Source organism: Maylandia zebra, linkage group LG12 (genome assembly GCF_041146795.1).
Source record: "Maylandia zebra isolate NMK-2024a linkage group LG12, Mzebra_GT3a, whole genome shotgun sequence".
Lineage (NCBI taxonomy): Eukaryota > Metazoa > Chordata > Actinopteri > Cichliformes > Cichlidae > Maylandia > Maylandia zebra.
The window spans coordinates 13,813,593-13,826,581 of record NC_135178.1 but is presented as its reverse complement, the minus strand read 5'-3'; the positions used below and the strand labels follow the sequence as shown (position 1 = coordinate 13,826,581).

Genomic DNA, 12,989 nt, shown 5'->3' with positions numbered 1-12,989 from the left:
CACTATAAGGCACACTTAAAATCCTTTAATTTTTCTCAAAAATCAACAGTGTGCCTTATGTATGAATTCTGGTTGTGCTTACTGACCTGAAACCGATTTTATGTGATACACGGCACGCAGAAATCTGTCAAAAAATGTTTTAGTACGACTTTGGTAAGCTATGAAGGCGCACCGCTTGATGGATTGCCGGAACATTACGGCTGCTTGCGAAGTAATCTGGGTCCAAAACTCCGTCTTCTTCAGGTCCCAAAGTCAAACGAACACTGTGGCATTAGGGCTGTTCGATATTAGAGCAGGGTGATATGACCAAAAATATTTATCACAATATACATTTGAAAATTTGCGATAACGATATAACTGACGATATAATTGACACTAGACAAAATGCTTTACAACTCCACAACTTTATTAGTGCAAAAAACCCTATCAATGTATTTTCACTTAAACAAGCAGCTGTTTTTTATGTACATTAAAGTTATATAAAAATGTAATAGTGCAAATTCCTTGCTGACAATTTAACCAAAAGGCATTTCCAGTGGAAATTGGCCGGCATATCCTCAGCATAACCATGTATAATATCCACAAAACTTAAAAAGAGGTTATACACACACAATATGGTAATATTATGTTGAAGCACAGTACGTATCACTCCGTGTGGCGCCTGCCTACGATAGCCGTAATGCTCCGACAATCCATCAAGCTGTGCAGCTTCGTAGCTTAGCAAAGTCGTACTAAAACATGTGACAGATTTTTTTAGTGCCGTGTACGACATAAAATCGTTTCGAGGTCAAAAGGCACACGGGATTATAAGGGGCACTGTCGATTTTCAGAAAAATCAAAGGATTGATTTTAAGTATGTCGTATTTTCCAAACAACACGATAATAACGACGGCCCGCTAGCATGCGCTACCAAAAATAGTGCTTTGTTGTATATCTGACGGACAAAAGCTAAACCAGTTCCACACCACTGGAGTTGCAGCATTTTTACAAACCAATTCTGGTTCATCCGTTTCATTTAACGATCCACTTTCGCTCTTCTCATTCTGCGTCGCCGCCATGTGCGTATGTAAACAAAGGCACTGCGCATGCGCATTTTACCCATATTCTATCGCGATATTTCATTTTCCTATCGTTGCCCAAAATTACACCGGTATTACCGTGAACGGTATGATATAGCCCAGCCCTATTCGATATAACGATATATATCGGATGACGATATAAAAACGTCTTATCGTTTCATTTAAAATAAACTGTTTACGGCAATATTTTTTTCATCGTTTTGATGGACACTGTAGTGGCTATATTAATTTCTTAAAGTTCTCTATTTCTCTTATATTTAATATAACCACACTACGGACGGACAAGCGCCTGTTTTTATGCGTTATGGTTAGCAACAACGATGGTAACACCATCGTGTGTCCGCTTGTTTATGTTCCACATAAATCTTTCACAATAAAGCTCAAGATCCTGTTGAGACTTTTCAAAATAAACTGAATCACGTGAAAGAGCAGATTATTTATGGATGAGAAGTAAAAAAGAGCCGCCAGGTGCTAAAAAATAGACCTTAGACTCAAACGTTAGAACAGGCTTTTCCCCGCAGCACCCTGTGTAATAAATACTCATAAAGAAAACTGAGGCTGTTACAACTTATGTCTAAAAATGTATCGTTTCATGCATCGGTTAAAACACTCGACTCCAGCTACATGACGCGCAGCTGGAAACACTTCATGCAAGTCGAGCTGCCCGAGATTCACAGAATTTACAGAACTTGTTACATTTTTGTGATTTATATCGCTATCAGGACGATAGAATTCTTTTTTCGGGAAATGAGATTTTGGTCAAATCGCACAGCCCTATGTGGCATCACTGAGAGTTAAAAGCTGTCTAAATTCTTTCATCTTTAATAAAATGATGAGCGTTGCTGCTCTACCAGGTGTAAAAATTAAGTTTAACATCCAGGCATCCATGAAAACAGAATTTATTAAATTCAACGGAGTTAGAAGTTAGCAGGAAGTTAGCTCGCTAGTTTCCACTTAATGTTTTGACTTGCTTTATCAAAAATTAAAACGTACAGCTCTGCTATCACTTCCAACATAAATGAAGACAGAAAGCTAAACAGCAGTGACTTTTGTAGGGTTACTGAAGTTGGGCTAGCTGGTATATAATGATGTCCTACGTGATCGCTAGCAAAACAGTTACGTTAGCATAACATTAGCACAGTGAAGCTGAAGGATGAACGCTAACTTTTTTCCACTCGATAAAAGTTAACGTGAAGGTTTCTGGTGGTTAGGGACAAATGCAATTGCATGGCAGGATGCTATAAAGGGACCAAACTTCAGTCAGGAGAACAACTGAGATAATCCATCCACAATACGAGGTTGGTCATTAATATACTGCAACAACATGGGAATAGAGCAGCTGCGAGAGAATTCAGCATTAATGAATCAATGGTACGGAAGTGGAGGAAACGCAGTTTTTGGTTTTCCCCATATTCCAAAAGTGCTTCGTCTCTTTGCTATTACTGTCGCCCGGCATAATTTGCAGATGATGTTGTTTGCAGCCGCTGTAATGCTTTCGACCAAAACAGGTGCAGCTTGATGACACCATCAACATGCTCTATCGCGGTAGAGCGGTATAGTCAAAATCTCTACCGTTGGCCAAATTTATATCGTTTCTACCGTATACCGTTTATACCGCCCACCCCTAGTAGCTTCTATCTCCTCCTTTGGCCAGCTTATCATCACAGTGGGGTATCTGATCACAGGCATGTTGATTGCCCAGATCTTGTTCTTCACATTCAGCTGACTCCTCAGGAATTGCCAAGCTAAGATCCTGTAGGACTTTTATATACAGACAAACTGGTGATGGCTAACTAACAAGACATAGGAGTGGTGGACAAACAGAGGAAAACACCCCTAGTGACAGATGTATCTATACCGAGTGATAGCGACATCAGGAGGAAGGAACACGAGAAGCTGGAGAAGTACCAAGGGCTGAGAGAAGAGCTTGGGAAGCTGTGGAGGGGGAAGGCAACAGTAGTCGCTATGGTAATTGGAGCACTCAGGGCAGTGACCTCCACACTGGGGGAGTGTCATCCCTGGAACAACATCTGAGATCTCTGTCCAAAGAGCACAGTCCTAGGCATCTGTTAGAGGGCCCGAGCTTGAAGGGATAGAGATCGCCTGCAGGGCGAGTGGGGAATTTATTTTATTTTATTTTTTTAGATGTGTAAAGCTGGTTTCAAAACAAACAACAACATCACATCTAGGTTATGCAGACACGCGTTGTTGACATTATGTCTACGTTACATGTATATTGTTTGTAACTACATTATGCTAAACAATTTTTAGTACAGTGACGCGCTGGGGTGACTGGAATCTAATGGCATGCATGTCTGTAAATAAGTGTTCATCAAGCAGTTATAATAATAGAGCTTACAATTGATTACTACTTCTTATACACAAAATATGTTGCTTGCAAAGAATAATAATAATAAATGTCTTTATTCTAGTGCTGTCAGTGTTAATCTCATTAAAATGACGTCATAACCGCATTAACGCAGCAAATCTCCGTTAGCGAGTTAACGTGGATCGCCCTGTGCGTGGGGCTGCACGTTAGCGCGGGTAGCTTGTTAATGCATTAGAGCGGGTAGCTCGTTAATGCGTTATTGCCGTGCAGCCCCACGCACGGGGCGATCTACGTTAACGCGCTAACGGAGATTTGCCGCGTTAATGCGGTTATGACTTTAACGACGCTGACACCACTACTTTATTCATTTCTTTGGTGTTTCTGATCAGCCATTTTTACCATTTGACTATATATAGTCACATAATGTTATAATGCTGCTTTTAATGAAAAATGTAAACATAAAAATGATGAATAGTGAAGTAAAAGAATCGCTGTTTGTTCTTTGCCATGGGAATTCAATGTAAAGCCAATCATTATGTCTGCATAACCAATTTGATTTGCTTGGTGTATCAGCTCTAATGTTGTAGTTGTCTGTTATCTTCCGAGCAGTGACGCTGCCCTGCAGTCGTTCCTGCTTTTAAGGCAGTTTTCTCCATTAGTCTTATTCTTCTTCTCCTCCCAGTGCCTAAACTCCTTATTTTAATCGTTTTTTTAAATGTTTGCAACCACACACAAAGAGGCTTTTGTGGATAGAATTAAGGAAGAAATCATTCAAATTTCACGCATTCTGCTTGGATTATGTGTTTTGGCTGTGTATGAGTGGCAAAGGAAGAATGATTTGCATTTTCTGCTCTGTAGCGCGTCCCAGAGCTTGTGACAAAGCCTGCTTTTGCAGTTGTCACTGGGCCAGTCTGCAAAACACACTGAATGCAAATGATCATTTTCCTTGTATGATGTAACCATCATGAACAATGTAGTATGTGGTGTGATCTTAATTTTCTGGGAATCTGCCCATGAGGGGAAAAAAGAAACAGAGTTAAAATTTTCTCCTTCAAGGTCAACCCCTTGTGCATCTTTGGACCACTTTTAGGACTGTTGAAAGTTCTGTTAGGGCTACCTGTACTGTGTACTCTGCAATTATTTAACCAAGGATCTGAAAACACACAGAGGTCAAACATAAACTTATTTCAAAATAACCCAAATTTGAGTGGAGGTTCATCACTGGTGTTGTGAACTGGGTCTCTGGTCATAGCCATTGTGTACTGGCACACCGTGCATTGAAATTTGGACCTCAATACTCTTTTTTTTTTTTTTTTTTTCCTTCCGCCTGTCCCATTTGATTCTTTAGCCATCAGAATTGTTGTCTGAAGACCAACAAGGATACCCAATGGATTTACTTTGCCAAATGGATCATCGTGGCATTGCCGTATTGGTCCATTTGGTCGATCTTTGTTTTTATTATTTATTATATTTTATTTTCAGATGTTACAGACGGGACAGACATGAGTGAGGGATAGGAAAGGGAGAAAGAAAGAGGAAGGAAAGGAAAAACAGAAGGGGAGAGGGACAGTGAGAAAGGGGGGGAGAAAAAAAAATCTCCTGGATCACCTGTTGAGAGAAGAATAGAAAACAAGCAAAAAAAGACAAAAAAAAAAACAAAGCAACATACTAAACACAACACCATCGCATTAATCTAGCTAAGTGTAAACAGCAGTAAATACTAAATATTCAATGTTGTTGTGCAGCACGCAGGACAGATGTGCTTCGAAGTAGCAGCCAAGAAAGGTGTAATTTGGGTCTACGAGCAGTGAACACCCGTGTGCATACCTGTGTGGATCAGCGCGCTTGTATTCCAAAGGTTTCTCCATGTAACGATCTGCTAGGGAGTGTGGGGGGGGCCACAGCCCCGTCCTCCAGGGTGTGAAGCAGGTATGGAGGAGATCAAAACTCCAGACATCCAGAGGCCCCCAGAACACAAGAAACCATGGAAGACCAACAGAGGGGCAGCCGCGCCACTGTTCCAGTAAGAGCTGAGGAGAGTCCCAGATGAGGGTTCACTCAGCAGCCGCGGAGCAGAAGCCAGGGGGAGTTGCAGTGACGCGCCCATGAGCTCCGCCGGCAGCCAGCTGTGCCTGAGTGACCGAGCCCCAGGCCGAGAGGCCGGGGGCACCCCACCCCCGAAGGGGCCCGAGCGAGCCCCAGGCTCCAGGCCCCGATAAGCGGCCGCCAAGGAGGATTGAAATTTGGACCTCAATACTCAATACAAGAAGAGGATCCTAAAGTGGAGGGCAGCCAAATTTAAAGTGTTGTTTTTCTTCTTTTCGGGGGCCGATTCCCAGAACTTTTTGATCATACCCCATATTAAGCCAATTCTTTAGAGAGAAAATGATCTGCTATAGAACAATTGCAAACCATTAGAATACTACTCTCTACATATACTTCATTTCATACATATACTTGACCCTTCAACAGCACGGTTGCCTGTGGTAGAACGTTACAATAACTGCCCAAAAAGTGACTAAAAGACAGTTTCTCCATTTTGTTTGTTTAAAAAAACAAAACAAACATTAAAAAAAAGGAAAAGGTAAATCCTTTCAGTTTCAGCACTTTATAGTTTTTCCAGGAATTTAATCCTTCACTTTCACAAAGTTGAGACTTACAGGAAACTGAATAAAATGTAACATGTGTGGCAAACAGTATTTAATAAAACCAATAGCATCATTTTATTGTCCCTGCCTGGTGAGTTCTCACTTCCTCCTACCAATGTGCCCTTGTGACACAACTGTGACTGAAATATCAGAAACTTCTGTGTGTGAAATCGGTGCAGTTCCCCTGATAGAAACCTTTCTCTTGTTGATGTCACGGTTGATAAGTTTTTTTTTTTTTTTTTTTTTTTTTTAAATGTCTATTTAGTTTTAGTTCTACATACTATACCGATTTACGTTGTTTCCATTGGATCTTGTCTCTTTCATGCTCCAGTCATTTGCCTCTCTGCCTGAGTGAGCCGTTGAAGATGGTGAAGCCAGATATCCACACTCTGGCCCACCACCTGAAGCAGGAGCGGCTGTATGTGGCGTCAGAGAAGCAGCTGATCCAGAGGCTCAACAGTGATGTGCTGAAGACAGCTGAGAGGCTGTACCGCGCTGCATGGATCGCAAAGCAGCAGCGCATCAACCTCGATCGTCTCATTCTCACTAGGTTAGATCTACTGTCACGATTCACTGTATTGTTGGCGAATAAGAGAAAAGTCCCGAATATTTTGTATTTTTAACCTATACGCAGAGAGCAATGTAAAAATTACAATTTATTTGGGGGAGAGTTAAGGAAAGTTGGGCATTTCCAAGATTTGACTTGGTTTGCAGAAAGACATTTTAGCCAGATTGGTAAGTAAAACGGAGCTAGATGCAAACATTTTAGTGCAATTCTAAACTTTTAGTTGAGTTTGGTCTTTTTAGGGAGGAAAAAATGGAAAGATTAAAACTGCTGTTGGTGGAAGGAATTCTATAAAATGTGGTAATGACACAACTCTGTTCCACAGTGCTGAGGCCTCTCCGGCTGAATGCTGCCAACATGCCAAAATGTTGGAAGATACACAGTTTATTGATGGCTACAAGACTCTGGGCTTTCATGAAACAATCTATGGAGAGTTCTTGGCCAGGTTGAGGGATAATCCCCGGCTGGTTGCGTCCTGCTTGGTGGCAGGAGAGAGGCTGATCCAGGAGCACACTCAAGGTGCCATATATACAGTCTTCACCTCACTTTATGGCAACTGTATCATGCAGGAGGATGAGAGCTACTTACTACAGGTCAGTGATCCCACCTGCTTCTGCTGTTACACATTAGTAACAGTTTCATAGGTTTTCAGTGAGCTAAGAGGTTTTCGTCTGGTTCATCCATCTTTCTTTCCAACTACCAGGTGTTGCGGTACTTGATAGAGTTTGAGCTGAAGGAGAGTGACAACCCTCGTCGTTTACTCCGACGGGGAACCTGTGCCTTCAGCATACTGTTCAAGCTCTTCTCCGAGGGCCTTTATTCCGCCAAGCTCTTCCTCACTGCCACCCTACACGAACCTATTATGCAGCTTCTGGTTGAAGATGAGGACCACCTGGAAACCGACCCAGCCAAAGTGACGGAGCGCCTCACTCCGGCCCAGCAAGAGCGCTACGGAGAGAAAGGCTCTGAGGGCTACAAGCAGAGGGTGCAGGCAGCTGTCGAAGCGAACGAAGCCAAGCTGGTCGCTCTGGTCAACAAGTTTATCGGTTACTTGAAGCAGAACACCTACTGCTTTCCTCACAGCCTGCGCTGGATCGTGTCCCAGATGTACAAGACTTTGTCATGCGTAGAGCGTCTTGAGGTGGGAGAGGTGCGCACCATGTGTACAGATCTGCTGCTGACCTGCTTCATTTGTCCAGCTATAGTTAACCCAGAGCAGTATGGCATTATCTCAGACGCACCGATCAATGAAGTGGCTCGCTTCAATTTAATGCAGGCAAGTGGCGCAGCACGTTTTCTCTTTGTAATGTCATATACACGGCCATTCTGTTGTGGATGGGTTTACAATGTTTTTGTTTTGCCATACAGGTGGGGCAACTTTTGCAGCAGTTGGCAATGGCCGACGATGATGCAGACCCAAGGCGGAAAAGCAGTTTGTCCAAGTTTGATAAGGTAGGTCTGTTTCTGTAAACAGAGTAATGTGTTTTTTGTTTGGGTTTTTGGGGTTAAAAAATGAGGGGCCTTATGTACTAAGATGTGTTTTCTGGGTCTCTGTTTGGCAGAGTTGTGTTGCTGCTTTTCTGGATGTGGTGATTGGCGGAAGAGCAGTTGAAACCCCACCCATGTCCTCAATGAATCTTCTAGAAGGCCTCAGTAGGACTGCAGTCTATGTTACTCATAATCAGCTGCTTTCTCTGGTAGGCTGTTTTACAGTTACAGTATATGTCCCTGTTATGTGTTTTGACAAAAACAAAGTACTTGCAGGTTAATCGTTGGTATGTTATCAAATTTCGAAAATTTAGCTACTCTATTGAGCCACTCGAAGGTACTTGAAAGCCAATAGCAGGATGAGATGGCTCTAATTAATGTATTAGAGAAATTGTTCTAAGTATCCTACATATAGCTCTGTCTGACTTGATGGGATATGCATTAATACATGGATTTTTATTCAAGATCATAAAACAGATCAAATTCCTTTTAGTATGAAAGCTAGGTGCGGTCATTTACTCCAATCACTGCAAAAATAACTTTGTAGATGAACTGAAGCCGTGTGTAACTCCACACTGGGAACCAGTTTAGGTTTCCAAAGAACTTTGACAAATCCAAATTCGCCTTTAAGATCAATCGGATGATCTTGGAAAATGCTACATTCTACTTCCTGCTTACACTTCAGGTTCTAAGGACTGTGAGGACTTCATTTTTGATAGATATAATGTGCTCTGATCTTGATCGGAGGCTTATAAATAAATACAATCTATCTAAACTATTCATACACAAACATTGGTTCTTTGAGCAAAGCTGAGCAATTACTCAAAGCTGGAAACGGAGTAGCTTATATTAGTAACTGTTAAATTCTAAAGTAAATTTCCCTGCAAAAATCTAAATCAAGCTTTAGTGGTATCAAGAAGCTTAGTGCCAGTTTTTAAGTTTCTCTGTTTATTAGATAATTTGTCTTTCTGTGAGTTAATGAAGCTCTTAACATGCTTTTGTGGGCTTTTCCAACTTTGTGCATCATTGCTTCCTTGAATGTCTTATGAAAAACCTTATCTGGAGAAGTGCATTCTTAGTCCAAAATCAGATTTTATATGCCTGTACTTAAATATATACTGAGGGGCACCTCTCTGCACTTCTAATTTTGTCTGTTTAATTGGGACAGCTGGCTCAAAGTAGCTTCTGAAGAAGTCATTAGTGCAGAATTTAAGTAACGTATTCCAGTCTGCACTTCCAGTTATTACTCAGTACGTTCCACGAACACATGAAAACGGTGTAGTCCTTTTCCATGGCCTGTAATTGTGGCTAAGGATCAAACCATGTCTTACATATTACCTATAAAGAAGTCCTGGTAACTCGAGACTGTTTTCCTTGCAACTCTAGGTGGAGTTTGTTCGAGGCTTGATGGCAGGGGACCACCTTAGAGAGGAGGAGCACATGGCATTGGAGACCCTGCTGGCCAATGTGCCTCAGTCTCGGACTGTTAAGAGCAACAGCCTGGAGCTCACTCCATCCAACACCCCTCAGCTCTCTCCAGCTACTACTCCTGCCAACAAGAAGAACAGACTTCCTATAGGTAGCTTTCTCCACAGCACCTGTCCTTCTGTGACTCTGGTTATTAAGACTGTATGCACTGGTGTACATGATCTTAAAAAACTTTTGGCTTGATAAAACATCACAATTTGATACAAGGACTAGAAGATATAAGTCTAGAGTTTGTCTAATGAGGGGCAAAGTAAACAATTAGAATTGAACGGTGATAGCTAGTGAAAGCCTGTATTTTATGAGAAGCTAATGAGCTACTTCTTAGCTTGTTATAAAGATAATTAGTATGGCCTGGATTGAGGCTCTATTAGAGAAATGACAACCAATTAAATTACCAAATATAAATGAACTAATTTTAATTGGAATGGATGGAAAAGATGCATAGATTACCTTCATTACCATTTTCAAGACAAATGATTCTGTAGCAACTCGCCTTAATTAGAAATGAATCACTTGTGCATTTATTTACTCAATCTTGACTACTTGGACTACTTTGAATTCTCAGATACTTTGTATTCTGTCTCCAACTCCCTACCTTGTCCTTTTCCTTTCCTCCTGTGCTGCCAATGAATGACCAGGACAACACTTAGCTGCTATAACATCCTGGGACCCCACAACCACCACCCTGTCTGCACACATTCCATTAGTAACCCCTTTTGGTGGGTAGCCTGTCAGTCGTGTTAGTGGACGAGAACCTAACCCTCATATCTGTGGCTTCTCTCAGCTTTATGTTAGATGACACTCATAAGACGTTGGTTCACGCTCCAAGCTGCACAGAAACCACGCTGCCGCACAACTTGTTACCTAGCACTGCTGTTGTCGTTGTGCTCTCAACATGCCTGCTTTGCCCTTCACAGTGCTTTGGCTGATTATTAGAGCTAAGATGTTATTCCACTCATTTTGTTTTATACGTTTTTTATTTTTGTTTTCTTCCCCCCCTGTTTCTTTGCTTCCTTAATCAGCGGAATATGGCTATTCATTACCAGGTAGAGTGGGGAAAATCTATCTTTCACCTTTTTCCCTTCTGGTTTATACCTCAGCTGGACTAAGCTAAAGAAGAAACTATTACAGTTAAGGATGGTCATGGTGACGAATTTCATAGTCGGCTTAATAACAAATAAAATTAGGCTAACCAACCAGTATAACTTAGAAACACTCAGATATCAAGTTAAATTTGAAGACCGTTTAATGGACAGTGCCAAAAAGTGTCTAAGAAAGACATTTGAGTTTAATCACATTCTTCAACAATGACTCAAGTGTGGTACCTCACATCACGTATTATCATGCATTATTCTATAATTTGTGACAACCATCTGAAAAAAGGTTAAAATCTAAAATACCAAGAATAAATCATCTATTTATTTTCTTCCTCTTATCCGGGTGGTGAGAACCTCTATGACGATGTCAGGATTGCAGCTTCCCCTGGTGGAAGATGGCTGCATAACATTTAGGCCACAATGTATTGAGCATCAGTTGAACTGTTAACAATTAAACGACTAGTATGTCTGGTACTGACTCATGATAATAGTAATGATTAGCTATCTAGTCACGCACACCCTTAATTACAATGTCTTCTTATAATCTCATACTTTGATGCCATAGTTGGTTTCTCACACAGGTGAAATTAATTGTATTAATTCGGGCTTAGCTTGATTATATTGGCTCCTTGAAACTTTTGCCAGCATTTGTTTCTCCTGTTTCAATTTGATTTTGCTTTTATGGGAGAATTATTGATAAAAACACTTGTTTTGCAAAGACAAATGCAATCCAGGGTGAATGCCATATGGCCTAATATCTTTCATTTGTGTGTAATGTTGTTTGGAAAATTCCATTGAGATGGAATATCAGGTGTCAATAGTTACTGTAGAATCTTAAATCTATTTTAAGGCCTGTGCTCGTTTCCAGTGCATGAACTAAAGAATATATGCATGACGTTATAGTTACTAAAAACTAAAAAGCAGGTAAAATATGTTAGACCCTTCGTTTTCTTTTTACGTGTGTATATCAAGTGCTACTCTGTGCTACAGTGCATTCGGCCTGCTATTTTTAAACCGTGAAAAGCAGGTAATTTGGTATTTGAATATACATAGTGCACTGTGTTTCAGTGTTGGTAATTTTAAATTAAAACAGTGAGTTTGTTAGTTTTGGAGATTGTTGCATGTTAATAAGCTGATGGTTGGACGATTTTTTCCAACTGGACAATATGAGTCTAACAACTTGGGTGGATGTGTGTGAGCAGAGTAGCTCTAATTGAATAAACAAAAAGGCGGCGGCGAACCTATTATACCAGCTTGTGAAACGTGGCCTTTGAGGCAGGTTGTAGACTCTGCTGTACTTGTAGAGACCATAAAAACCAGATCTTCATGACTCTCAAAGTCATGCTGATGAGAATGAATGTCGGTATCTGCATATAAAAGATTTACATAACCATCATGACTTCAACCATCAGTTTGCAAAGACCTGTCTTGGAGGCTGAAGCTTTTAAGAACGATGAACGATAACACCGAGAAACACTGCATGCTTATGTGATCTCGACATGCCAGTTTCAAGTTAGCCACATCACAAAGCATGGCTTTCTTCATCCTTCTTACCAAAATTTTGAACTATAGTAAGACATAAAAATAGCCACAGAGTCTATGAACTAAAGTCATGGATCAACAACGGGACGTGAACGATGCCACATTAATTACAAAATACTGCCGCCACTCTGTTATGAACCTGTGGCAGAATGAGAAATGGTACAAATATAAAATAGCTTTCAACTCTAAAGTAATGTGAAACAGCAAATTATGGGCTCAATGGTGCAATTCTTTAACTTGCACTATCGGCAGATACGACCTCCTTAATTTATTTACACCCTTGCACATAATTGGACACACCATTTATTAACATGTGAGCCATCAGCAAAAGATACACTCTCAGGAAGTTCTTGAAATGTTTTTCTTCGACATGTCTGAATAAGATTGTTGTGTAACAAGTTTGTGCCACACTCTCTTAGCAGTAGAGCTGTCGACATAATTAAACAGTACCACAGTATTTTTTATTTTTATTTTTTGGAGTGGCATGATGAGCTAAGCCTTCATATAAAACTCACATCTGTCCGTATCTTAACATCTTAATCAGTAAACTGCTGAATATATTAAAGTAATATTTCTGATTTGTAAAGGATAACTTCATACATAATCAGCACTAACCTTGTTTTTTGTAGCAAATTACTGTCACACGTGAGATAAACTAATCTTATATGTCACATGGGTGTGTAGCTACCTGCAGATGACTATGACGCTGAGCTCAGCTTACATAGAACTCTGAGTCTGCTTTCCAGCTCCTGC

The 12,989-nt window shown here is 40.7% G+C and overlaps 1 protein-coding gene across 4 annotated transcripts in view; it reads left to right on the top strand.

The window, feature by feature from the left end:
- gapvd1 (GTPase activating protein and VPS9 domains 1) overlaps positions 1–12,989 on the top strand; it is a 30,789-nt gene that overhangs the window by 3,686 nt on the left and 14,114 nt on the right. Inside the window, exons 2-9 of one of the 4 annotated variants that reach the window (XM_024804378.2) lie at positions 6,388–6,606; positions 6,947–7,214; positions 7,325–7,897; positions 7,990–8,073; positions 8,184–8,318; positions 9,496–9,688; positions 10,236–10,316; positions 10,620–10,643. In XM_024804378.2, coding sequence (XP_024660146.2) covers positions 6,422–6,606; positions 6,947–7,214; positions 7,325–7,897; positions 7,990–8,073; positions 8,184–8,318; positions 9,496–9,688; positions 10,236–10,316; positions 10,620–10,643 — 1,543 coding nt within the window. In that variant the 5' untranslated portion in view covers positions 6,388–6,421. The remainder of the gene's footprint in view (positions 1–6,387; positions 6,607–6,946; positions 7,215–7,324; positions 7,898–7,989; positions 8,074–8,183; positions 8,319–9,495; positions 9,689–10,235; positions 10,317–10,619; positions 10,644–12,989) is intronic. The other 3 variants (XM_024804380.2, XM_024804379.2, XM_024804381.2) reach the window with 3 other exon arrangements.